Consider the following 24,726-nt stretch of genomic DNA (forward strand, 5'->3'; position numbering starts at 1 on the left):
TCTCTCTTTGTTCTGCAATTTTGAATCATTCTGACCATTCTCTCCGATGGATTTTCTAGGGATCAGCAAGAGGGAATACCGACCCTTAGTCTCAAGACAGAAACGGAAATCAAAACCCGTGAGCTAAAATGGAAGTGGTAATACTGGCACCGGTCGCCATGGATTTCAACTTTGATAGTGCCTGTTCGACGCCTTACATTAGTGCTCCTTCCAGTCCCAAACGTTTTGGGGAGTTCTACTTCAGCACTCCCACTAGCCCTTCTCGTGCCTCTGCCTTCTACCGTGAATTTAATGACTTTTCTTCATCTGTAATCCCATTTGAATGGGAAGAGAAGCCTGGGACTCCCAAATCCAAGGTCAGCAGCAAAAACAATGATGATGAGGACAATGATTTGACCTTCGATTTAAGTGGGCATCACGAGAGAACCTCTCTCTCCGCCGAGGATCTCTTTGACGACGGCATAATCCGACCTCTGAAACCTCCTCCTCGTCACCAGCTCGGTGATGAAGCCTCAACTTGGAAAAAGCCCTGTTTCATTGCCGCTTCTGTAAGCAAGACCTCCACCTCCTCCCAAACCGGAATCACTGGCCTATACTCGGATTCTTTGTCGGAGGTATGCGTCGTGGACAGAGTGGGAATGGTATGCGTTGTGAACTCGAGTTGCAGATCCATGGAGTCGTTTAAGGTTTGAGAAAAGAGGGCGCACAACTCCAAAATCCATTCCTTCACTTGTTTCTAGAAACGACGAAACAATACTTGTTTCGCCATGTCCGTTTCTAGGAACATAAATCACCATAAATTTTGATTTCTATTTATGAAAACAAGAGAAACGGAACAGATTTATCAAACGCTTTTTGTTCCGTTTCTGTCGTTTCTTGACACAGAAACAGCATAAATGCGTTTATTGAAACATTATCAAACGGGCCCTAGGAAGTGCCTGTATCTCTGGCCCCCAAATTGGCCGATCAAGTACTTTTACAAAATTGCCCCTCAATTGATCGATCAAAGTTTTGTACAAAATTGCCCTAAAATGCTTTTAAGGCGTTCGATTAAGGGGTGTGCACATGGAGAACCGAAGGGGGCAAACGGAGAAAAAGGTAACCCTTTTCATTAGTTAGGGCAATCTAACGAGGAGGTCATTCGAAGCGGAGGGCTCGAGCTTTCTCGGCTCCTTTCACGTTTTGGCCTCAATCTCAGATTCTGAGAAACTAGCTCCTCCATTGATGTAAGTCTTCCTCTGCTGCTCTCTGTCTCTCTGTCTCTCTCCACATCATCTCCGGCCTCAGTTTTCTTAGTTGAATGATTTCTTTCACTGTTGTCTCGTACCTTGAGACGGGAACTTCTTCTCAGTTCTCTTTCTGAAGTTTGAAATTCGAACTATCCATTATGAGTTTTGAATCTTGATAAATCGAGTCTCAGATTATTGATTTGTTACCTTGAAATACCAAGTCCTAACGAAACTTGAATATGAAGATTCAAACACAGGGTGCTCATTCAGTGGTTGCAAAAATTGAACATTCAGCATTTTAGGGAGAAATTAGAATAAATTCTCCATTTTATGGTCTTTCTTTGCTTGACACTCTTCTTCATTCTTCCCTCCCTCTGCAGAGAAGCAAGTTGATCCTGCCTATAGCATAAAATGAGATTAGAGAAATGTTGGTTCTGTTCGTCCACTATTTATCCCGGGCATGGTATTCAGTTTGTACGCAATGATGCAAAGGTACAATTATTCTATTTTATTCCCATTTTTTTATACTAACTTTGGAAGGATTACATACATAATTTGGTGGCCATTGTTGTCTAAGATAGAAAGCAGTTAAAAAACCAGAGGACATTTTCACGCTAGTGTGGGTGACAATTTAGGATAATAAAAATGCATGGGTGAACTGATAAAATTTCCTTATTATATAACAAAACACACCAACTTACAAAGTTATCCTATTGTTCTTTTAAAGATCAGTTACATTTATGGTTATGGCTACATGTGCTCTGGCAAAAATTCACTTGTTTATGCTTAGAACATGTTTATGCTTACAGAATATTGAGTTGTTGTTATTTGGGATAGTTTTGGGGGCATCTCCCAATGTACCCGATGAACATGGAACATGTCTAGACCCTAGACCTTATCTCTTTGATTGTCTTCTAGTCTTGCTGTTTATAGTCTCATATTTGTCACTTCCTTCACTTGAATGGATATAGTGCTGGGCATTAGTTGATGAATCAAAGGGTCAGACTGTTGGACCTGTAATCCCTTTATTTGAAGTTCCTTGACCTTCTGAATTGGAATGAACCCAAAATGGATAGCATATTCTCTGCAAAGCAAAAACTGAAAAACACTTCAAAATGGTTTATTGAAGATATTGAAACAAAACTAAAGTTTTGCTAAATAATGAAGTTTGTCATGATATGTGCCTTCAGCAAGACATCATTTGCAGCCTGATTGGTTGCATATACGCAGTCATTTATCAAACAATAAGAAATTAGAACAGTGTATTTGAAAAGCATTTTTTGTGACCATATATGCAAGCTTGGTGCTGCATTATTGTTGGCTGATGCTACCCGGTCCTGACTAGCATATTCTCTGCAGATTTTTAGGTTTTGTAGATCCAAATGTCACAAGAACTTTAAGATGAAGCGGAATCCTCGCAAAGTAAAATGGACAAAAGCATACAGGCGGTTGCATGGAAAGGATATGACACAGGTAAAAATTAGGTGCTAGATTTGTTCGTTCCCTTTTCTGTATACTTATCTTTATTTATTTATTTTTTATAATTATTTATTTTTGATGAATGATGAAGGATTCAACCTTCGAGTTTGAGAGGAAACGAAACAGGCCAGAGAGATATGACAGGAACATCACAGAGAACACGTTGAAGGCCATTAAGAAGATCGATAAAGTTAGAGTAGATAGGGAAGCCAGACATCATGCATTGAGGTTTGTTTGTCATTGGTCTTCAGTCATATGCCTGATAAGGAGTTTAATGTTAACTGGTGTTCCAAACTGTTGGCAGGATGAAGGGAAAGAAAGCCAAGGAGCAGAGGGAAGCAGCAAAGGAGTTGGAGCAGAGCATCCACATGGTCAAGGCTCCTGCTGCGCTTCAACAGGAACCATCTCTTACTCTTCCGAAGATCAAAGTCAGTGTTTCCCATCAACAGGGAGAGAAGAATCACCCTATGGAAGAGTGACTGTAATGACATTTGAATTGGTTGAGCTCCCCATCAAAGATTGTTTGCAAGGCTGTTATTTTTATTGGGTCAGCGGTTGTTTTGGGTTTTCAAGTATTACCTGTAGAACCAAGTGTTTTTCAATTTCCCGACAATGGATTAGATAGTTATAATTTGAGTTTTCAAGTATTGCCTGTAGAACCAAACTTTTTAAATTTCTCTACAATGGATTAGATAGTTCTAATTATTAAGTTTTCGAGTTTTACCTGTAGAACCGAACTTTTTTCAATTTCCCTCTCTTCTACTGACCACAAGGGTTTAGAAAGTTCTACTTTTAGGGTATTTTCTCTTGTTCATCTTCTTTTTCATTTACCTTCTTTTTTTCCCCCCTCTTTGGGAGGGGCAGAGGGTAGGGCTTTGGGGTGTTTGTTTATCATTACTGAAACTAGCCCATACATATGAAAGTTATATTCATTACATTCATTCATGATCAGGAAAAAAACGACAACACAATTAAAACATATGGTAGACTAACCGGTTTATTAAAGATCAACCTCTCACCTTCTAAAAGTTCTTGGTGTGCATAATTACTTCATTCTTCAATCAAAACAATTTACTAAAGCTCTATTTGGATAGAAATGACGTAAAAGAAAATTTTCAATAGTGTATTTGGTTGGGAGCAAGTTAATTTCAAGTGGTATAAGATGCGGGAGACCACAATATCAGAAAGTAGAATCACAAAATATTTAGTTCTATTTCTGCATAAAAAGAAATCTGAAAAAGATTTTTGCTTTCCTCTGTAGATTTTTGCTTCCTGCAATTTTTAGCTGGAAAAAAAGATAGGCCTAAACTAAAAAGATAGTTAAAAATATGTGGTGCTTACAAAATTTTGCTTTCATATCAAACACATGGAAGATAAATTTCAATGTAAAATGTGTAGGTATTACTCCACTTTTGACTTTATTTATTCACTAATCTCATTTTATTTTATTTATTTTTAATTTTGGGTCTAAACTGCATTTTGAAACCTGATTCTTCTTGCTCAGAATCTATACCGAAAATGCTAACCAAAAACAGCTTTCAAATTTTTTGGGGAGCTTAGCTTCACCATGTTGGGATACTGAATCTCTCAATGTGAATTTTCAGTCTTCCCAAAAACCATAGGAGGAAAACCGAAGAAGGGAATGCGGCTTTTGCTAGTTAGAGATACGGTTCTGGTATTACTGAATGGAATTCCAGAAAACTCTGCATGTCTAGCTCCCGATAGTATCAACCCCGATAAAAAAACAGAGCATAATCACTTTCTTCTTGAATTAAGCAGGAGCATTCAATAACCAAGAAACTAGTTCTCAGCAAGAGTTTAGTTGCACACTTGCACCTTGCATGTTTTTTATCTGAAAAAAATAAAAGACCCAAATTCTTTTATTTGGAAGCAACTCATTCTGCTTGATTAAAAGATTCCTCGAGTATGATAACACATTTAAGAAAGGCTCTAGTCATGGCCATATTTAAAGAGAATCGAGTCTTAATGTTTCCTCTTGAGCAGAGAAACTGGACAACAGGCACATCCAAGTTCACTACTGCCAATTCTGAAAGGAAGTATCTTATCTTTCATCCTAGGGTTTGTTGGGAGAGAAGCTCAAAGACCTATAAGGGTATATTGGCCAGATGGAATAATTTTGGGAATTTCAAGAATATAGCAGGGATCAAAGGATCATTCCCTACATTGACTTCCCCAACTCCAGGTACCATTAAAGGCTTAAAGCATCGGTTAGAAGGGTATGTGATGCACCCAAAAAAGGTAAATATCTGTGCTTAAGGAATTGAGTCTTCCTCAGTTTTGCACAAGCTAATGTGGAACATTCTTCGACTTTCCCTTCCTCCTCTTTAGCAGGCTTGAGCAGTGTAAGGACAAAGTATGGTGGAGGTAAAGTAGGTTGGTATGCTTAAAGCAACAAAGTTGAGCAGGGCCGCATTATGCTCTCTCTTAATCCATTAACTCAAAGAGATACTACTATGTAATATACTTGACATTCCAGTCCTAAGGCAGAGCAGAAAATTAGAAGAAAAAGGATTTGCCAAATTATGCTTTAGATTAAGACACCTCATCTGCAACTCAACTCGACTAAGCCTTTACTCACCCCATCTACTCTTGCTCTACAAAATAAGCAATCATTTACAAGTAACAAGAGCAGGAGACTGCATGACCAAGTCTGCTCCACAAGGGGAACATGGTGTTGAAATGTGTGGAATTCCCTGCAAGAAGTGGTTTCAGAATCAGTAATGGAAACATACTGGTACAAATACTTTTAGTCGTGATTGAACTGTTTTATGTATTTCCCCTTAGGTGTCTTCTTTGCATCCAACCCTACCACACACTTCTTTTCTGTTGCAGGCTGTGGGGTTCACTTCTTACTGCAAAGACAAACATAAAGTGTTTTAACTCCCAGAACCACCCATAGAGGAGTTCTTATGAGTTTATGGGAATGCCATTCCTTTGGTGTTCTTCACTGGAGTATCTGGCCAAGAGCTATCTGCTATTTGGTTCAGCACTAAAAAGGGTCAAAGTGTGCATGCACACTGGAACACCACTTCCAATATCAAAGTCACAGTTCTTAGAATGCCCCTTCAAGTAATCTAAGTTGCAATGGATTGAGAGCAGACTATCAACTTGCATTGTAGTGAGAGTCAACTGACAGTAAGGAACTATTCAGTGAGCTGGTCTCCCTTTCTCCTCTAGTATTTTTTGCCAAGTTTATATTACCATATCATCAAACCATCTCCCTTAACTTTTTCCCGCCCCACAGCCTATGCAACCGCAGTCCTTGAGCAGTTAACAGAAAACTACAATCTTACCGTGCTAGAGGGAGATAACGAACATAGCTATTTGTTCCTAATTGTCCACTAACCAGTCCCATGAGATTCTTGGCATCCATCAGCACCCTAGTAGCTTCTGTTTGTTACCCTTCTCTGCTTAAAAAATGCAATCCTTCCATGGATGCTCTGGCCTTTTCTTGTTCAGGTGAACATGATGTGGCCCAACAAGCTCAACATTTCCTGTTAATTTACCATTCATTGAGGTAGCATCTTACTTATATTTGATAATCAAATTATATGAAGAAATCAACCTTATGCTTCTGCTCGCTTATGGACCTTATCTTCTTCTCCCCATTATTAAGTATCAAACAAACTGGTTTCTGCTCTCATATTCTCCTACCGAGAAAAAAAAGGTTTCTGCTTTCATATTCTACCTGAATTTTTGAACTGTGTATGACACACTGTTCATTCCTTCAAGAAATGATGTTAGGAGATGTTCGTCTTGAATTGGGTGGTTGGGCACTAACTTAAAGTGAGTTTCAACAATGTTATCATATTAAACACAAAACGAACAAACAAACAGCTTGAGGAGAAGGAAATTTACAAGTCCTGAAAATGATTCCCATCGTTTTGCATATATTTACTAGTTCTGGAAGTACATGAATGGGATATCTTATAGCCCAGAAAAAAAATTTGTACACAGGCAACAGTAAAAGACTAATCAAAATCCTTCGGTATATTGAATTTCCGAAACAGAAGCAATTTACGAAGAAAAAGAAACACAGCAAAGAAGTAAAAAAAAAGACCCTCAGAGAAGGGTTATAAGGATGAAGAGCAGGAGTGCAGCAATGAACGAGTACTTAACAGCTGCAACCAAGATAGCAAGGGAGATGAAGAAGAGCTGCCAGAGGACTTGTACGCTTGCCCAGGTGAGGAGGCCCGTCAGTCCCACAGCGAAGATGTTCTCCGGATCTGGATCCAACAGATCCGTCCATCTAAAATTCAATGTAGGCCGTTCACCGTTTCTCGAATTTCCCTGACCGTTGAACCCATTATCTTTTTGCTCTGGCTCTGGTTCTCTGTTCAGCCCGTTACCATTCTCTGCGAAAACTACAAATCTTCTCAATCTTCCTGACTTCCGAGTTAGGGTTCTCGTAAAGAAGTAAGGAATGGTCCGCGAAGTTCTAATAATTGCAGGTCCTGGTTTGGAAATCAATAACACCGGTTGAAGAAATACTGTGCCATTAAAAGTCCCTAACATTTCTTCTCCAACGAGTTAGGGTTTCAATTCAGACTTCACAGAAAACAGAGATGGACTGAATGGACGACAGCAAGTCACCAAACGGCTTAAACCTAAAAGTTTGATGCCCAAGAGATGAACCAGATGAACAAATAAATCGCCCAGATCAGACCCGAAAGCCGGACAATAGATGGAGGGGAGGGGAGGGGAGGGGTTCATTAGCCCTATATGGATGGATCGGGCTCCTCTCTAGAGCGGTGATCGTTCACCGCCTGCTCATAGCTATTTAAGCAATCGAAACATGTTCAAGCGTGATCCAATAGCTCTGGATGTGATATCTCTATTTTGATTGATAGAAACACGATCATTGGATCATTGTTTAAACATGTGTAGATCGTCCAAGTAACTACGAATTGATATAGGTAATCATCACTCAAGAGAGGAGCCGAATCCTTTATGGATTAGAGAAAATACCCAACATAATGTGAGACCAAAGCAGATTGAGATCCTCTCCAAAGACTTTCTCTACAATGACTCACCAATCAGACACATACATGTGTGCGGATCATTGATCATTGATCATTGATCATTGATCCGGACTCTCTCCATAGAGCCCATGGACTATAGAGTGATCCCACGGCTGGGAAGACCTGGGCACACATCTCCAGATCACCCCAACTGTGAGATCAGTCTATGATCCATGGGTTTTATGGAGATGAATCCTATCCATCCGACCATTTATGGTTGTGTACCCCTAAGTGTTGGATTGGGGAAAAATTGTTGGAGAAGATTTGGATCCAACCATCCAACCGTAATGACCACACTGTAATATTGTGATTTGGTGTAAGATTGAGATGGATTGGAGTGGGTTCCTGACGTTAGACTAAGAACCAGTTCCACTAATGGGCGCGGCCGCCACTGGGATCCTATATTATGTGGGATCCATGCCACGTGTTCCACGTGTCTTTTATCTACAGGGGAGTTAAGGGACACGTACAACCAGACTTCCTCTCGATAACGAGAACCAACGGTTACCATACGAAGAGGGGATATGAAAGAAACTACCAATCAAAACACTTTCTATAAACCCTGCGAATTTTAGCTTGAGAAAGGAAAAGAGGATTGGTACAACACTCCAACTCATACTGTTGGAACTTCAGATGCAGTGAAATCGTCTCCAAAATGCTCTACCTCGCAGCACCTATTGGCCATGATCGATTTCTTCTTCACAGAAACCCGATATTTCACATATGTTCCGGTCGAGACCCTAATTTCCTGAGAATTCGCTCGTCGTCGGGCTTGCAGGAAGTCGAGAAATCGCCTCGTCCGAAGGATAAAGAGTTCGATTCGCAGCTCTATGCTTCGATTCCTTTCCCCTCGATTACAGCAGCAAAAAGAGTTATTTTGGTGAGGCATGGGCAGAGTACATGGAACGAGGAGGGTCGAATCCAAGGCAGCTCGGATTTCTCCGTTCTCACCAAGAAAGGCGAGTCTCAGGCTGAAACGTCTCGGCAAATGCTTTTCGATGATAACTTCGATGTTTGTTTTACAAGGTTAGATAAGTTTCTCTCCGCCTTGTATGTCTTCAATCCTTTGTATTTTTCATCCAATTTCGAAATCGTTAGTTCGTTACTCATATTAGCACATCTCTTAGAGTTTATGGAAAGGAGAGTTCTCTGCTTGGAAGAAGGAGAAAGAAGAAGTCATGCTTTATACAGTTTTATGGATTTTCATCTTAATTTTCATTTTTCTCTGCAAAAGCGAAGAATCACTTCAGCATTTGCAACTCGTAGTTTCTCCTGTTGCTAAAATGAAGTTCCAAAGAAACGACTTTATCCTTTCTAGCCCTAAATGATGTGACCAACGATTTTATCTGTGCCAGCCCCTTGATTAGATCAAAGAGAACAGCTGAAATTATATGGGGCGGTCGGAAGGCGGAGATGATTCCAGATTCTGACCTGAGGGAAATTGACCTTTACTCATTCCAAGTTAGTTGATTTCTCAACTCATCTTTCAGAACAGGCACACTTGGCAGTTGATGGCATCCAAATCTTAAGAGTTAAAAAAATGATATCTCAACTTGATGAACTTAACTCACTAAAGTCTGTTGATTAACTTCAGGGTCTTCTGAAACATGAAGGAAAAGCAAAATTTGGTCAGGCTTACCGCCAGTGGCAGATAGATGCTCCGAATTTTATCATTGATGGTCATTATCCGGTGAGAGAGTTGTGGGCCCGTGCCAGAAACTGCTGGACCAAAATCCTAACCCATGATGGAAAGTCCGTACTGGTGGTTGCTCACAATGCAGTCAACCAAGCTCTAGTTGCCACGGCAATGGGTATTATTTCCTTCCTATATTTTGATGTAATTGCTAAATCCTGCACCTACCCATTTTTTAAGCTTTGCCTTTTCTTATGTTAATCAGGACTAGGCACGGCATATTTTAGGATTTTACTTCAGAGCAATTGTGGTGTGAGCGTGCTGGACTTCACTTCTAGAGTGGAGGGTGGATCTCCATATATCTGTCTTAACCGTTTAAACCAGGTGAATTTCAAATTAGTATGTAAGTATTCAAGCCATAGATTGCTAAACTTTGTTAATTTTTGTTGATATTTTTCTACATGAATGAGTTGTGGTCAGAATAAGAAAAGCAGCAGCTAGTCTTTCCAATTTCTGTATTCATCCAGAAAATTCATATCACTTAAAATTAACCAATTAAATTGAATGCGCATTGAGGGTCATCAAAACAACTGACAAGAGATGAATACACAAAATTCCCTGCAATAATGGTGTGTATGACTGAGTTAAACTGTGAATTGATTTCTGCACAATAATCTCTCTGGCTTGGCTGATATCTATGTATTGGAAAACTTCATCCTTAACCTCGTACTGCTCTAATTTCAATAAAACCATATAAAATGTATTCAACCAAAAATGAAGACAACTTACACTTGACCAGTTGGATCAAATACATATTATAGGCAACCAAGGATTAAAGTATCGGTATCGATCGCCGTATCGGTCGGTCAAAATTAAGATACGTATCGGAGGGTATCGTATCGTATCGGAGATACACTAAGATACGCTAAAGATACACACATAAATGGATAGAAAACATTTTTTTAAACACTTTTGCATAAAGAATTTGTTAAAAAAAGCTATTGATAACATGTATTATGCANTCATATTTCTTTGGCTTTTTAACAGATTGGGAAAGGTAGAATATTGATGGAAGGCAACAGAGTAGCTCTTCTAGGATTTGGTTCCATAGTTCAGCAATGTATTGAAGCTGCCGATGTACTCAAATCCAGCGATGTCACCGTCACAGTTGCTGATGCTAGGTTCTGCAAACCTCTTGATACAGAGCTAATAAGAAATCTGGCTAATGAGCATGAGATCCTGATTACAGTGGAGGAAGGTTCAATTGGAGGATTTGGATCTCATGTGTGTCACTTTCTAAGCTTGAATGGCCTTCTAGATGGACATCTCAAGGTAGTCTCCCTTTCACAGAACTTTGAAATCCCTTTAGAAATGCCCCCACTTTTCCCCCCTTGACCTTGATTCTATGGAGTGTTTTTTGGCAGCTGAGAACAATGGTGATGCCTGACAGATACATTGACCATGGATCACCACAAGATCAGATTCAAGAAGCAGGGCTTACTTCAAGGCATATATCTGAAACTGTATTGTCTCTCTTGGGAAGGCCCAAAGAAGCACTTCAGCTCCAGTGACTACCACTAATAAATAAAGGTGAGAGAAGATATAGTGAACAAAAATTCAGGATGTGAGAGGAAATGAAAATAGAGAAAGTAGAGAGATGAATATTTTCAATCCATTTTCCTTCTCACTCTATTTTGTTCTTAATTAGCTCCTCAATTTATTTAGGGGAGAGGCTTTGGCATGGTCTTGCCTTCAACTATTGGATAGGGTAAAGGACCGTGTACTGTACACAATCATGTAAAGTTAAGGTGGATGATTCTTGCTTAGGCACCCTAGGCGCAGATAGTTGTAATATTTTTGGATTGAACTCCTCTGTGACGCAATATGGTGTCTTTTTTTGTCCCAATTTTGATCATTTTGTAATTTGGGACTTCCTCAGCCCCACCCGCACGCCCCTTTCTATTTGGTCTATTGTTTTTGGGTAAATAACACTTGGGGTGCCCAACTTTTGGAGAAACTTCATGTGGGTTGTAGCTCCAGTGTCCACCTAAATGTAACAAGCGGCACACCTGGGTCTTGGCCTGACTGTTTGTCTTGTTTAGTGGAGTACCTATCTGAAGATTGATTGATTCCTCTTGAGGCCGATGGCAATTTGATCCTACCGAGACCACCACCACCCCCTCCCACTCCAGAAAAAAAAACAGAAAAGAAAAGGGAAACATGTATAGCCTTCCAAAGATTGATACATAATAGCCTTCTTTTACCAAAACCAAATTTGAACCGATTGACTCACATGAGGGAGAGTGTACAATTAGGGTTTTCGTTTTTTCAGAAGGAAAAATAATAATCAGCTTTTAACTGGGAATCGGCCCATTCCTTGAGTTGGGAGTTGGGAGTTGGGAGTTGGGAGTTAGGAGTTGTCTAGGGAATGGGATTGGTCAAGGCTGGGATTGAACCTTATGGGAGATTTGTCCCTTTTTTAAAATTAATTTTATTATGATTTTACCCTTGGACCAAGTATGTGTATCGAAAATGAAAAAATTAGGATTGATAATAGATCATAGTTAATAAATACGTGTTTTAAACGTATATTTTTTTTTTGTATTCAAACGTTCAATTGCCTAACCCATATTTTTACATATAACACTTCAAATATGAAAAAATGCATGTTTGTTAAAAGGTGCTGAATTAAACACGTGTTTTTTTTGTATTATTGATTTTAACATAATCTTTTCTTTAAAAAAAAAAATCAAAATCCAATTTTTTTTTTTGATTGAAAATCCAAACCTTCAGACGGATGTAGAAATACTCGTTATATGTTTATTTGCCTTAATATTTATTTCAACTAATCATAAAGAGGGTCTTTCACGTTCCTTTTTTGCTTAAAATCCTAAGTACATATATGTTTCATGGTTAATACATATCCGTATTTTTACTTACAAAGCAATCGTATTAAACACGTACCATATAATTATTATACAAATTTTGTTACATCGGATTTTTTAAATATATTATTGTCGTTTGACACATTCAATAATTGTACGTATTCGTTCCTATATCATTGCCGTTCCTAAACTTACTATGTAATCGATCAAAGCCAATATCAATCCGAACCAGCCCATACTAATCATTTCATTCCGATTTTTAGAACCATGGTTGGGACGCTACCCCTAGTGGCCTACAGTCCACGAGTGACTCACATGAGGGAGTGTAAGGGTTTGCTGTTAGAATGGGTATCTATGTCTTCAAGCTTGTCTTGTAATGTAGAGAGAGAGGGCTGTTGGGATGGGTATCCATGACTTCAAGCTTGTCTTATAATTAACATAATGGGGGATAATTTGATTTTCTTGAATCTTTTTGTACTTATATGCTTATATGTTATTTGAAATGGCTCTCTATTATTTTGTCCAATCTCATGTGTCATGTGGAATGATGATAATGTGTCAATTCTGACCTTTGGGGAGTGAAAAATTGATTATTCTTTTCCTATCAAGTTGATTCTCATAAAATATTTACGTTGAAACATGATAAGAGATATGGTATGTGGATGTATTGATCTTACATTGTGGATCAACAATATATGGCACTCTAGACCTCTACTGATCACCTTTTTTTTTTTTTTTTTTTGCTACAATGGCTCCTAGGTTATCATGTTAGCAGTTCCTTACATTCATGGCTGTCAAACTGTTGTGGCTAGAGTCTATTGTTGGACCCCGGATCCTCACAAGCGTGCCAGCCCTTCTAGCACACATTGTTGGGGGCACTTATGTTGCGAGATCTGGTGCTGTCAACCGTCCAGAGTGTTTTGAGGGCTGGCACACTCGAGATGATCTTGCTTTGTCATAATTATTTTATTGATCAAAATTTACCTTAAAAAAAAAAAAACCACCACCGCCATAGTAACATTTATTGGGTAAGGGATTGCAACACTAACAATATGAAATGAAACTTCCAAGCTTAGTCAATGGCTTGTAAAAAGGAAAAGGTAGGCCATTAGGGTGTCCAGAAGGAGAGAGAATGTGTGAAAATGTAACGATGTACGACACCATCATACTTAGGCTCACATGCAATTTTTTTGGAATGATTTGAAAAATTAATATTAAATACAGATTATATTAGAAGATTAAAGTTTATGCTTTTTTTTTTTTTTTTGTCTTATAAAAAATTTAAAAAAAAAATTGTTTGTTATGCATTCGTAGAATAGATTTTGGGCCTAGAATAAATTCTGAAACATGATTCATCCGTATTTTATTTGTTTTAGAATACACTGTAGAGATTGAATCCATTCCGAGAAGCACCGAACTTTGCAAAGAGACGTGTAGTCAGTGGAGTGTCGGCAACAGATTATTCAACTTGCTTCTTTGTTTCCAACATTTTAAAGTTGGAACACTTGAAAGATGAAATATACCATGTTTTGATTTCTCAAAAATACTCTTTTTAAGTGTGCAAGACTATTGGACTATTCTTCTTCTCTATTTATTCTCTTTTACTGAGGTCAAAGTCAGTTCTACAGTTGAATCCACTCTGTACTGCTTAATTGCAGAAAGGAGATCAAAAAGGTCAAACTGCATGGCTCTGTTGTAGAATGCCCACATCTAACCTTTGAATGAAATCTGGCTTCTTATATTTATAGTTCACTGGAGCTGAAATGCTTCTTTGGGCCTTCCCAAGAGAGACAATACAGTTGCATATATGTGCCTTGAAGTAAACCCTGCTTCTTGAAAATTTGATCTTGTGGTGATCCATGGTCAATGTATCTATCAGACACCATTGGTCTTAGAAGGTCAAGGGGGAAAAAAACAGGGGGGTGGGGGTGGTTGCCAAGGGATTTGAAAGTTTCCTGTGAAAGGGAGACTCGAGATTTCCATATAGAAGTGAGACACATGAGATCCAAATCCTCCAATGGAACCTTCCTCCACTGTAATCAGGACAAGGATTAAAGTATCGGTATCGGTCGCGGTATCGGTCGGTCAAAATTAAGATACGTATCGGAGGGTATCGTATCGTATCGGAGATACACTAAGATACGCTAAAGATACACACATAAATGGATAGGAAACATTTTTTTAAACACTTTTGCATAAAGAATTTGTTAAAAAAAGCTATTGATAACATGTATTATGCATAAACACTAAATTAAGGGTATCGTACTAAGAATTCAAGGTCTGTAGTTGTCCCATAAATGTAAAATCCTTGTTCCCAACCTTGATTTCCACTTTAGTTAGAGAGAAATATGACTGACAGCAACTTTAGAACAAAAACCCTTCAAAAAATCGTTTTTTTTTCTGAAAAACTACCCATATTGGCCATTATATGACCGTAGCGCCGATACGTATCGATACTCACCAATACGTACCGATATATATCGATACTCACTGATACGTGCTAATATATACCGATACGTACCGATCGATACATACCGATACTCACCGATACGTACTAATACATACCGAAACGTACATTTTACCTCAATTTTATATTTTTCATAGAGTCGTATCGAGGCATGTCGTATCGTATCGATGTGTATTAGTGGTGTATTGATGCATATTGATATGTATTGTAGGATATATATCGATACGAAATGATTTAAAAAATTTAATGTATCGTATTGATGTGTATCGTATCGGCCGACTAAATTTAAGATACGTATCGAAGGGTATCGTGTCGGTATCGAAGATACTTAAAACCATGTAGGCAACATTAGTGAAGGGAAATAACTGAAAAGCTTAAATTCCCTGCTATCAGTTCGCCTGCATTTAAGTGAATATGTGAACTGTTCTGTGCCAAGGACCTGGTTGAAAACTCATCTTCACTTACAGACAGTTAATAAGTGTCTGAATTTTCACACGCACACGAGCGTCACCAGAGGGTCTGGGCAGGGTTGACTTGGACATTCGTTTTTTTAACATGCATCAAATTCGTAACTCTTTTCCTTGTTGCATCAATAAAGTTGTTCTATGTGAATGTTAAAGCATTCTCATCTCTTCCATGAATGTTTTAAGAGATGATATGATGGAGATTAATGGTATTCCTGCAGACCCCAAATTCACCAATAGCAACTGGAAGTTCAGCAGGTAGAAAAGCCAGTAAGAGGATCATACTTGTCTGTCAGGGATGTACACAGAACAATATGGAGGTATTGGCCTTATATTCTTGGAAACAGGATCTGGTATCTTAAGAAATTTCATACATTCCACCAATCTTCTTCTTCTTGGTTTGATTAGATGTTAGACAAGCTTGAATTGTAAAATTAACCTAAACAGTTTTCTGGTGTTCCTTGTGCTGTTTGCCGGTAAGTGGCAATCATTATGAATGAAGAACTTGATTATAGTACCTTGTATTTTGAATTATGCGTATTTGACTTATCGAATGATGTGATGTCGCAGAATCAATCTTAATGCTACAGAACTCCCTGATATCTAGGTGGAGGGTATTAGATTCTAGTTTTATCCTTAATCATCAAATCATTACTTCTGGATGCTCTGGATATGGCATTTGCACTGTGTAGTGGAAAGACTTTATTATGCTTTACTATTATAATTAGATTTAGTATGATTTTACTGCTATATACATTACACAGGTGCGTCATTGTCTCATTGACTGCCATATAGCACCTAATAATTCCCTTTTAAGTAAATGTTCACATTGGGTACTAAGAAAACATGACCTGTCCTTGCTGTATTGTATAACATTGTGTATGATTTCTTATTAGAGTGAATTTCTTTCTGCTCTGAATTTCCTCGAAAGGGTTTGTCTATGTACAGTATGCAAAAAAATTAAGTATACAACTAAATTGTTGAACATGTCAATGTTGCGTTCAAAGATTGACAGCACATGATGCCTAGAATGCTTGACTATTTATTGATATTAATTGCAGAACAATAGGTTTTTCTTTCAATACAAAGCTTAGACTTCTAAATCATCCATAATTTTCTACAGGCTGCTTCTCCTAATTCTGGGGACAGTCAGATGAACATGCTTGGGGTTATACAGGTAGCACCACTACCAATTGCATGTGAAGTTAGCCAGTTCAGATGGGTTCTCATGTTCTGATTTCTTGGATGCTCATTTTACAGTCCCAGAAAACTGCAGAGCTACTTTTAGATATAAAGGTGAGCTCTATAATTTGCAGTCCTCGCATTGCTCCTGTTGAGACAGCCATGGCCATCTCCAAAGTAAGCACCTTCTGAGTATGTTTGTTGATGTGGTATAAATTTTTCGGATACCAAGTTCTTCATTTACTCCAATCAGTAAGCATTGGTTGTAGGTGCAAGAAGCTGCAGATTGCTTGGGAGCTGACTGTGTTCCTCGCTTTGTGGAGATGAAGCAATTGCAGCATCTTGAAGTTGAATACATCCTTAGACAATCAAAGAAGACAGAGAATCTGAATTTGGTATTTCAAAACTTCATGAATGAGATATAAAGGAACTTATGGTTTCCCCTTTGCACCACTGCAGTGGTGGTGGTTATTTCCCACCCTTCCCTACTGCAATGGTGACTCTCTCTTTTAGTCATCCTTTCGTGCAATTGCAAGCACCAAGGAAACCATGTTCCGAACTGCGTCCGTTCGCTATATCCGTGCCATATTTGTGAATCTTCACTGTCAAGGCATTTTTTTTCATACTTTTGCATGATGTTTACCTTTTTCTTTTAATTATTCAATCTGGGCTTAATGCATCTCTGGTTTTCCAAATCCACTTTATGTTTCACTCAGGGAGGATGGAACTTCTTCCCATTCATGGCTATACTAGTTTTTTGAGAGTTTAATCCAATATTAAACTGTTGAAGTTTTTTTCATTCTTTTAATTTTATCATCACAGGATGCAAATGCAGTTCCGCATCTTCAGGCTGGTTGGTTAAAGGGTTATGAGGATGAAGTCATGGCAGAAATATGGGATCAATCAGGAAATGCCTGGAAGTCTTTGTTAGATGAACTATCCAATGGAACTGATCCACAGCAAAATGTGGTAGTTGTCGGCCATCCTGCAGTTAATATCGCTCTGATAGGACACTGTCTGAATCTTACAAAAGAATGGATGTGTTCATTTCACCTTGACGATGGTAGCATTAGTCTGATCGACTTCCCTGATGGCCCAACTGGAAGGGGTGTTATCCGATGTGTAAATTACACTGCCCATCTGGGGAGGTGGTCGATTCCCATCACACGAACAACACTGGATGATGAAGATTTTTAGCTGTAAATATTGTGATGTACATTGGTCCAAACTTATGGAGATTCTATGGATGACTATATTGCTTGAATCTTATGACATGCCTCCATTAGAGGGAAACATTACTGCAATGTTAGTCGTATTTGACTTGGAAGATAGTCATCCAGCTTTGGAACATGAATCAGAAAAAGAAAAGGGGGTGGATATGGTCGCATGAAGATGTCAATTGTCAAACTAGAATGCAGAGACTCCTCTTGTGGTACTCAATGGGCATGAATGCATTCAGATCTGGTCCAAACATCCAACAGTCATGATGGTTACATAGAATTTATTCTTGTCCCTCAGTCACTATTTTCATTTCCAACGTTTAGCTTGTTTCATTACAAAAAAAATCCTGGGAAATTTTATGAACTAGCTGGGTTTGGTCTTCTCTAGACATATAGTAAACATGATGAAATGAAAATCTGGTTATGCTAAGAGTTGCAGAACCATGTCTGAATCCTTTTTACTACAATTTCGTAAATGCTTCTGTCTGGTTCAAGGTTTTAAAACTCTGGATCGATCTCAAATTGATATTGATATCGATTGGATGAGTATTGGTTGGGATCAGATGGGATTTTTTTTTTTGTTTTTTTAAACGTTTTTGACCATTTTACACTTAATACTTTACTAATGGATCGGAACAGATCGATATTGGGGATAGGTGGCCAATACCAATATGATTTTTTACCCTAATTACAAGCACACGTTCATTAAAGTGTTTACCATGAAATAGTTAAAATGGATTCCTTCCGAAATAGGAAATTGAACCTTTTTTTTCAAGATCAAAATTGATTTCAATTTATAGAAATAAGGTGTAAAATCATATCAAACACCTTTTGAAATTGATTTAAACCCCCACGCCCCCACCCCCACCCAAAATAAACCCCCACCTAAAATAAGTCTCGAAATCATACCAAAGAGAGGCGAGGGGAGAGGGAAAAGGGGAGAGGGGAGAGAGATGCAACCAAGGGGTGCAACAGGGCCAGGTTGGGCTGGGTTTCTTAAAACCCTAGCCTAATCCTGAGTCTCCTTAATTGGGCCCAAACCCGCCTTGAGTCACAAATCTTCAATCCTGTCCCTACCCTTCGGGGTTCAGCCCAACCCTTACCTGCCCTGATTGGCCTTGATTTTTCAAGGTCGGGCTGGGATGACCCTGACCTTGACCCTGATTGACCTGAACCTTGGTTTGCCATCAAGGGCTAGGTATACCTTGATCCTGACCCTGCAAAATATAAAATAACTTAAAAAAAAAAAATTCATAATAAAAAGGAGATAAAGAATACAAAGTTACAAATTTCTTAGTAAAAAAAGCAAGAGAGATCCTTTTTCTTTTGGTTAAAAAAGCAAGAGAGATCGGTGTTAAGATATATTAGGAGTTTTGAGGTGTCAATGACTCAATGTCAAACAATTTATGAAATTAGTTTAAATTTAAGGTTAACATTAGGGTCACAACTAGGGTTAACATTAGGGGCAAAAATCAGGGCTGGGTAGGCCAAAGACATCAACCCTTACCCGCCCTAACCCTGACTCAGGGTCAAAAATTTCAGGTTCGAACCGGCCCTCAGGGCCAAAATTTTTGGATCAATACTTGTTCGGGATCAGGATGGGCCAAAGATGGGTTCAAGCCGTCAATGTCAAACTTGCACCCCTTCATGCAAGTACCCACCGCAGTGTGTAAAATTTGCGAATTAATTCTAGTAGACCTCTCAAGAAATAACCATTAAAAATAACAAGCAATAACAAAGCACAATTTGGTATCTTTTATTATTGGAAATGCAAAAAAAATTTACAACAGTGTGGACCTCAGTCAGCCCGGCACGGGCCCAGTCCCAGTCCCAGATTTAGAAGATTTTGCAGAGGTTTTAGACTTTAGGGTTGGGGGAAGGAGGGAGAGGGAGAAACGGATAGAGAATATGGCAGCTGTGATTACCAGAAGAGCTGGTTATATGCGTGCTCTGTGGAGATCAACGAGCTCAAGAAGCAATTCTCATCCAATTTTACCAGCTTCGATTCGATCAAGTTCCATGTTTCAACATTCGCGAGTCTCCTCTCCTGGCTTTCTATCTCGGTATTTCTACTTCCAGTGCCGTTTTTTCTTTTTCTTTTTTTCTTTCTCATTTCTAAATTGCTTTTTCTTTCTTGAAGGTTTCGACAAGAGCCGCTGTTCTTGAGCTCGCTTCTCCCCGTCCACAGTGCGATCGCTTCCGCTTGCCTCGTTTCGAAGCTTCCTAGTGAAGCCAGCACTTCCACAGAAGGTGAGTCTCTCATTCACTCTCATTCTCCATCCCTCTGCCTGTTCTTCTGTCTGGTGAATTGCCGCTGTAATTTGGGTTAGGCAAGGGAATATATGCACTTGTACCGTCAGTAAAACCTATAAAGGGAAGTGAACATGAAGATATGAGCTTACCGCAGCTTAATTCTTTCTATCTATGCCTTGTTTGTGATTTTAGGATGCAGAAGTTTAAATTTAACTTATCTTTGAGTTTGGTATTACGCATTATGTGATGTTTGTAATTAATTTTCACTATAGAAAGTCGAGGGTTCAGGTGTGGTCTCATTTTACTTAATTCTAAGAGCATAGATTTTATTTCAACTTCCCCCTCCCCCCCACTCCTTATTTTTTTTACATGATCATTTGTCCAAAGCTTCCTCCCGTCCAACAATGGTAGTTCTTTCTATTTTGCATTGGACCAGGATGATGAATTAAAAATTCATTCTAATGTTTAGTTGGTTGCAAGGACTTAAACTCTGTTGCAATTCCAAAATTATGCTCCAAAACAAAGATACAGAGAAAAATGGAAGGATAAAAAAATTTTTCCACGGGGGGGGGGGGGGGGACATGGGAAGGATTAAAGATTCAAGGAGCAAAGGGAGGTGTACTGTGTACATGGTTGGGATCAAGGCTCTAATTATTTTTGTTAGTTTTGACAGAATGGAAATAGCAGGAACTGGCAATGTGTCTTCAAAGATGTGTGCTGCATGGTTAGGTCTCTTAAAATGGTTCCCCAAGCTAGAAGAATGTATTTTCGATGGCCATGATATTTCTTGGACCATTCAGAGAGAAATGAACTATTTGATATTCCAGGAAACCTGGGAACAAGAATCTATAATTTCTTACCGTGTTAAAGATCTAACAATTTTTTGGTTTCTTCTATTGAAAAGATGGCAATATACAAGATATATGTTGTAGCTAACAAAGCCTGTTTGTATAGTTATCCCAGCTTTTCTTTTGTTGTTTTTGTATTCACTGTACAGTCTTGGGGTTTGATATGATGTGGTTTGGCAGAAATAAACCTGAAAATTAATGTGTAGTGTTAGATATATTGAGCTGCTTAAATGTTGAGAGGAGACATTATCATCCTATGTGTGTATTATGGAAAATCCATAGTTGTCTTGCATGCATGTCAAACCACGGTGTTTCATGAACCATTTGCATTCATGGATGACAAGTTGATATGTGAGATTAATTTACTGTTGTTTGCACCTGTTGCACTTCTCTCTATTAGCATTCTTGTGCTTTCCCTTTGCCAGTACAAACTAGGTGAATCTAGTAATATCTCCATGCCATTGTACAAAAAATAGGGGCAGATTGAATGTGGCATAGGGGCTGGGTCTACTATTTTGACAGCTTTGGGTTGGAAAAATTAAAGGAAAGAATGCAATTTTGAGTGAAGGGCTGTTTGATGCTTATTTTTCTCTGTTGATTGTATTGTACCTTTGGTCATGCAGTCATGCTACAGTTTTGTCACTTTTACAGCACCGTTCCTTTTTTTTTTTTTTTTCTTACCATATAATAGCAACAGAAAATTGTTTTCCATAGAAAGGGGTGGGTGCCGGGGGGGGGGCGAGGACAAAAGTTAAGGGTAAGGGGTCCCTGACGAAGGTAGTGACTGAAATTAACAAGTTACAGTGTATGGGAAAATTGGTGATACAAATGTCATAAAGTTGCTGTTTATTCTTTTTTTCCTTTTGTCTAGTAATTATTCGTGGAGTTGACAAGATATTGCTAAATAGATTAATTCAAGGTTATATGGAAATTAAGGTTTCAAAATGAATTTAACTGCTGGAAAACAGAATGTTATTACAGAAAGCTCATGCAAGTGTATTTGTGCTACAAATGCAGGAAATCAACAGCCTAGTCAGTAATTGGGGACATAGGATCACAATAATCCCAAAGAAAACATAGTTGCATTGCCCTGTAAAGGAGTTATGGTGGTAGTAATGATTCAATTTGTTCAATTTTTTTATTCTTAATAAGAGGTTACTGCTTTATATAGGTTTTAGGTAACTGAAGTAGCTGCCCCTTTCAATTTCCTATATAAATGATTCTCTGTTCTAAACTAAACTAAAACTTCAAATGCTTTGTCCAGTCTTTCCAGTCTTTCCAGTCTTCTAACCGTAGGGTTTCAAATTGGCTTCCTGATGCAAGTTAAATTTCTTAGCTGTAACTTCCAAACTCTAGCAATGGTTTGTTGTCACACAGTAGCAAAAAATATCTGGAAATCAAAGAAAAATGATTCTAATTCTAGATTTCATCTGAGATCTGTATGAATTGGAGTGAGACTGTTGATGATGATTCTGAACTGAGCCTTTTAGACCAAGTTAATCTGCCCCTTGTTGCCATGGAACTGAGTGATATTACATTCTTTCTGTGAAAAGTTGAAAGCAAATTGAGGCAAGGGAGGGGACTTCACAGGAAAGGAGAGGTTCTTCTTTGTTGGCATGCATGCTTATTAATATAGTTCTACATTTTTACTCGTTAAGGAGGGAAGGGATAGGAACCTTTTTTAGTGTTCCAGCTTGATATGTCACGAGTGGGCCATGGCAAGATTATTAAGGGAATCTTTAGAGACTGAAAAAAAAAAAAAAAAAAAAAAACATGTTATTTCATATATATATATAAATTAATATTTTGGGGGCGGTGTGGTTTAGGGTTAGAGCTCTCAAGTTTTTGGATGAAATCTTCACATCAAACTGGACTTATTGCAAACTGAAAGGCCCTGTTGTGGTTCACTCTACCCAGTTTTGACTGAGATGCTGCTGTTTTGACAAATTATGGAAATACAAAAGAAATTTTAGGGAATTTCCAAATCGAACCGGGTGTTTTTTCTGAAAAATATCTAGTTAGATTTCAGTTTTTTGAGGAGGGCGGTTCTGAGTCTGAACCATTACCTAGTGCTGGTGCCACCCATGTGAGGTCCTAGGATGGGTGTGTTAGGAGTTGATCCTAACCTTTGGCATTTTTGCGCAAAGTTCCACACTCAACACTCAAACCCATGCATTTGTCTGGGCAGCCCACACCTTTACCATTGCTCTAAGCAACGACTCCTCATAGAACATGGCATGCAAGGTATGGTAACAGCATCTTCAATTGTTCCAGTAAGAGAAGCCCATTGGGATCCGATAGAAGATATTTCCACACCTCTAAAACCTTTTTAACAGAAGCTCAATCAATCAAGTCTGTTCCAACTTCCAACACCATCACAAATCCTTGGTACCATTGAGACTTGTCATTTGCCTGTTTCTTTCCAACCATAATCTCCAAGATCTAGCAAAATGAACTTTTAGTGTTTACACTTCATGCAAGTAACCAAGGAGTTTAATTGTTTTTTAGTGTGAAATTTTTTGTCAGGTAAGTAAATGATAAATACTAAATATTCCTAGAAGAAATAATAACTGAAGGTTATATTTTGATTTAATGAATACAGCTAAAGGAAATCTTAATTAAAAGTGTTTCTGAGCTTCCATTCATTTTCAATTTTTTGAAGGTTAATTCCCTGAATCTGGGGAATCTGAATTGAATTCATTTATGAGTTATGCTTCCTCCCAACTTGTAGGTAGGCGCTTTGTTACTCTGTTTGATATACTGAGTGAAGGGCATTTGGTTTTTGTCTGTTCCTATTCTCCTTGACACTATACTTTCTTCTGGTGGCTCTGACTCTATGATGCAGATAAGTCACCTAAGGGGCTTATTTTATTGGGAATAAGCTTTGGGTTGGATTATGTATGTATTGGGCCTTTGACCCCATGTTTTTTTTTAATGTAATGGGCCACTTTAATGGGCCTAAAGGATAGAAGGTAGAAAAACGGAATTAGCACACACCACAACCTCACCAACTGTGCTATGCAGTTGTGGTTAAGAAGTTTCTATTTTATAGGGAGTTTTATTTTCTTATTTATATGCATGTAGACCTTCTGATTGCATGATTGGAATGTATTGAAATTAGTGGAGTCACTGTTACGTTAATCCTTCTCGCCACTCCTTCCCTCCATTAACCGTTCTCTGTTATTTCTCTTTTGTTTCTTTCCCCTGCCTTGCCCAGCATTACCCACAACCAGTTCCTACTAGTCGTTGATCTGTCTCGTCTGTCTCTGTTTCACTCTAATGCTTAGTGTGTGGTATCTCTTGACTTAAGTGACTCTAACCCGAGAGCCCTGCCTGCTGGGACACTTCTTGCTGTGAAGAACTAAAATTGAAACAGTCTTGTAACTTGTTCTTCCTACCAGATTTCTTTTCTGTGGTTACAAGAATACTTGCTGTTGGTGTGTCCTTTAAGTTGATTGTTGGAGATCTGGTTGCAAGGACCACCCAGCTGAAATTTCATGTTAATCCATGAGCGCGTGAGAGAGTCTTGAACTTCTGAAATCCTACCCCGGTTGCTGCTGGTTCCTTATCATCGAAAAGGTAGAAGAATGTAGTGATACCCTTGCTGTTTAAGTAGTTTCTACTTTATATCACTTGGACTTAAATTCCAGAATTGTCCTCTTAAGTTTAATTGCCGTTGTTTTTAAAATTTTGAACCATTTGTCATTTGGGTGGGCCCATAGCGACCCCAAATGTAGGGTTTTGGAACCCTAAGGTCGCATCAATAGGTGAAGTTTCCCTGCTCTAGATGGCTACATTATTTAGAAGGTTCCTAGGGCATCCAGTTGAAGGTCATCTAATGTGTGTGCTTTTATAGCTTGATGGTGATGTTCCACTTCCCCATGTTGAAATTTGTTCTCATAGAACAGACTCCTGTACTCTGTACTGGGTTGGTGATTCAGTGACTTCTGTAATTGAAAAATCTGTTTATCAATCTTGTATCGATTCAGTTAGATGGTGTCATAATTACCAGGCACTGGAGAAT

The 24,726-nt window shown here is 38.6% G+C and overlaps 3 protein-coding genes across 3 annotated transcripts; 2 read left to right on the plus strand and 1 right to left on the minus strand.

Annotated features, from left to right (window-relative positions):
* Positions 1-1,091: 1,091 nt before the first annotated feature.
* LOC122086172 (probable ribosome biogenesis protein RLP24) lies at positions 1,092-3,417 on the plus strand. Its single transcript, XM_042654904.1, has 5 exons — positions 1,092-1,226; positions 1,610-1,721; positions 2,589-2,702; positions 2,800-2,936; positions 3,013-3,417. The coding sequence occupies exons 2-5, from the start codon at positions 1,641-1,643 to the stop codon at positions 3,185-3,187; spliced, it is 507 nt and encodes a 168-aa protein (XP_042510838.1). The 5' UTR covers positions 1,092-1,226; positions 1,610-1,640; the 3' UTR covers positions 3,188-3,417.
* Positions 3,418-6,582: 3,165 nt separating this feature from the next.
* Positions 6,583-7,612, minus strand: LOC122086158. The gene has a single exon (XM_042654883.1). It carries the CDS (start codon positions 7,242-7,244, stop codon positions 6,792-6,794), a length of 453 nt encoding a protein of 150 aa, XP_042510817.1. The 5' UTR covers positions 7,245-7,612; the 3' UTR covers positions 6,583-6,791.
* Positions 7,613-8,272: 660 nt separating this feature from the next.
* On the plus strand, positions 8,273-18,031 carry LOC122087331 (probable 2-carboxy-D-arabinitol-1-phosphatase). Its single transcript, XM_042656417.1, has 9 exons — positions 8,273-8,776; positions 9,106-9,211; positions 9,345-9,561; positions 9,649-9,767; positions 15,421-15,519; positions 16,323-16,376; positions 16,460-16,558; positions 16,651-16,776; positions 17,204-18,031. Exons 1-9 carry the CDS (start codon positions 8,406-8,408, stop codon positions 17,576-17,578), a joined length of 1,566 nt encoding a protein of 521 aa, XP_042512351.1. The 5' UTR covers positions 8,273-8,405; the 3' UTR covers positions 17,579-18,031.
* The last annotated feature ends 6,695 nt before the right edge of the window (positions 18,032-24,726 follow it).

This window comes from Macadamia integrifolia, chromosome 8 (assembly GCF_013358625.1).
Source record: "Macadamia integrifolia cultivar HAES 741 chromosome 8, SCU_Mint_v3, whole genome shotgun sequence".
In the NCBI taxonomy this organism is placed as follows: domain Eukaryota; kingdom Viridiplantae; phylum Streptophyta; class Magnoliopsida; order Proteales; family Proteaceae; genus Macadamia; species Macadamia integrifolia.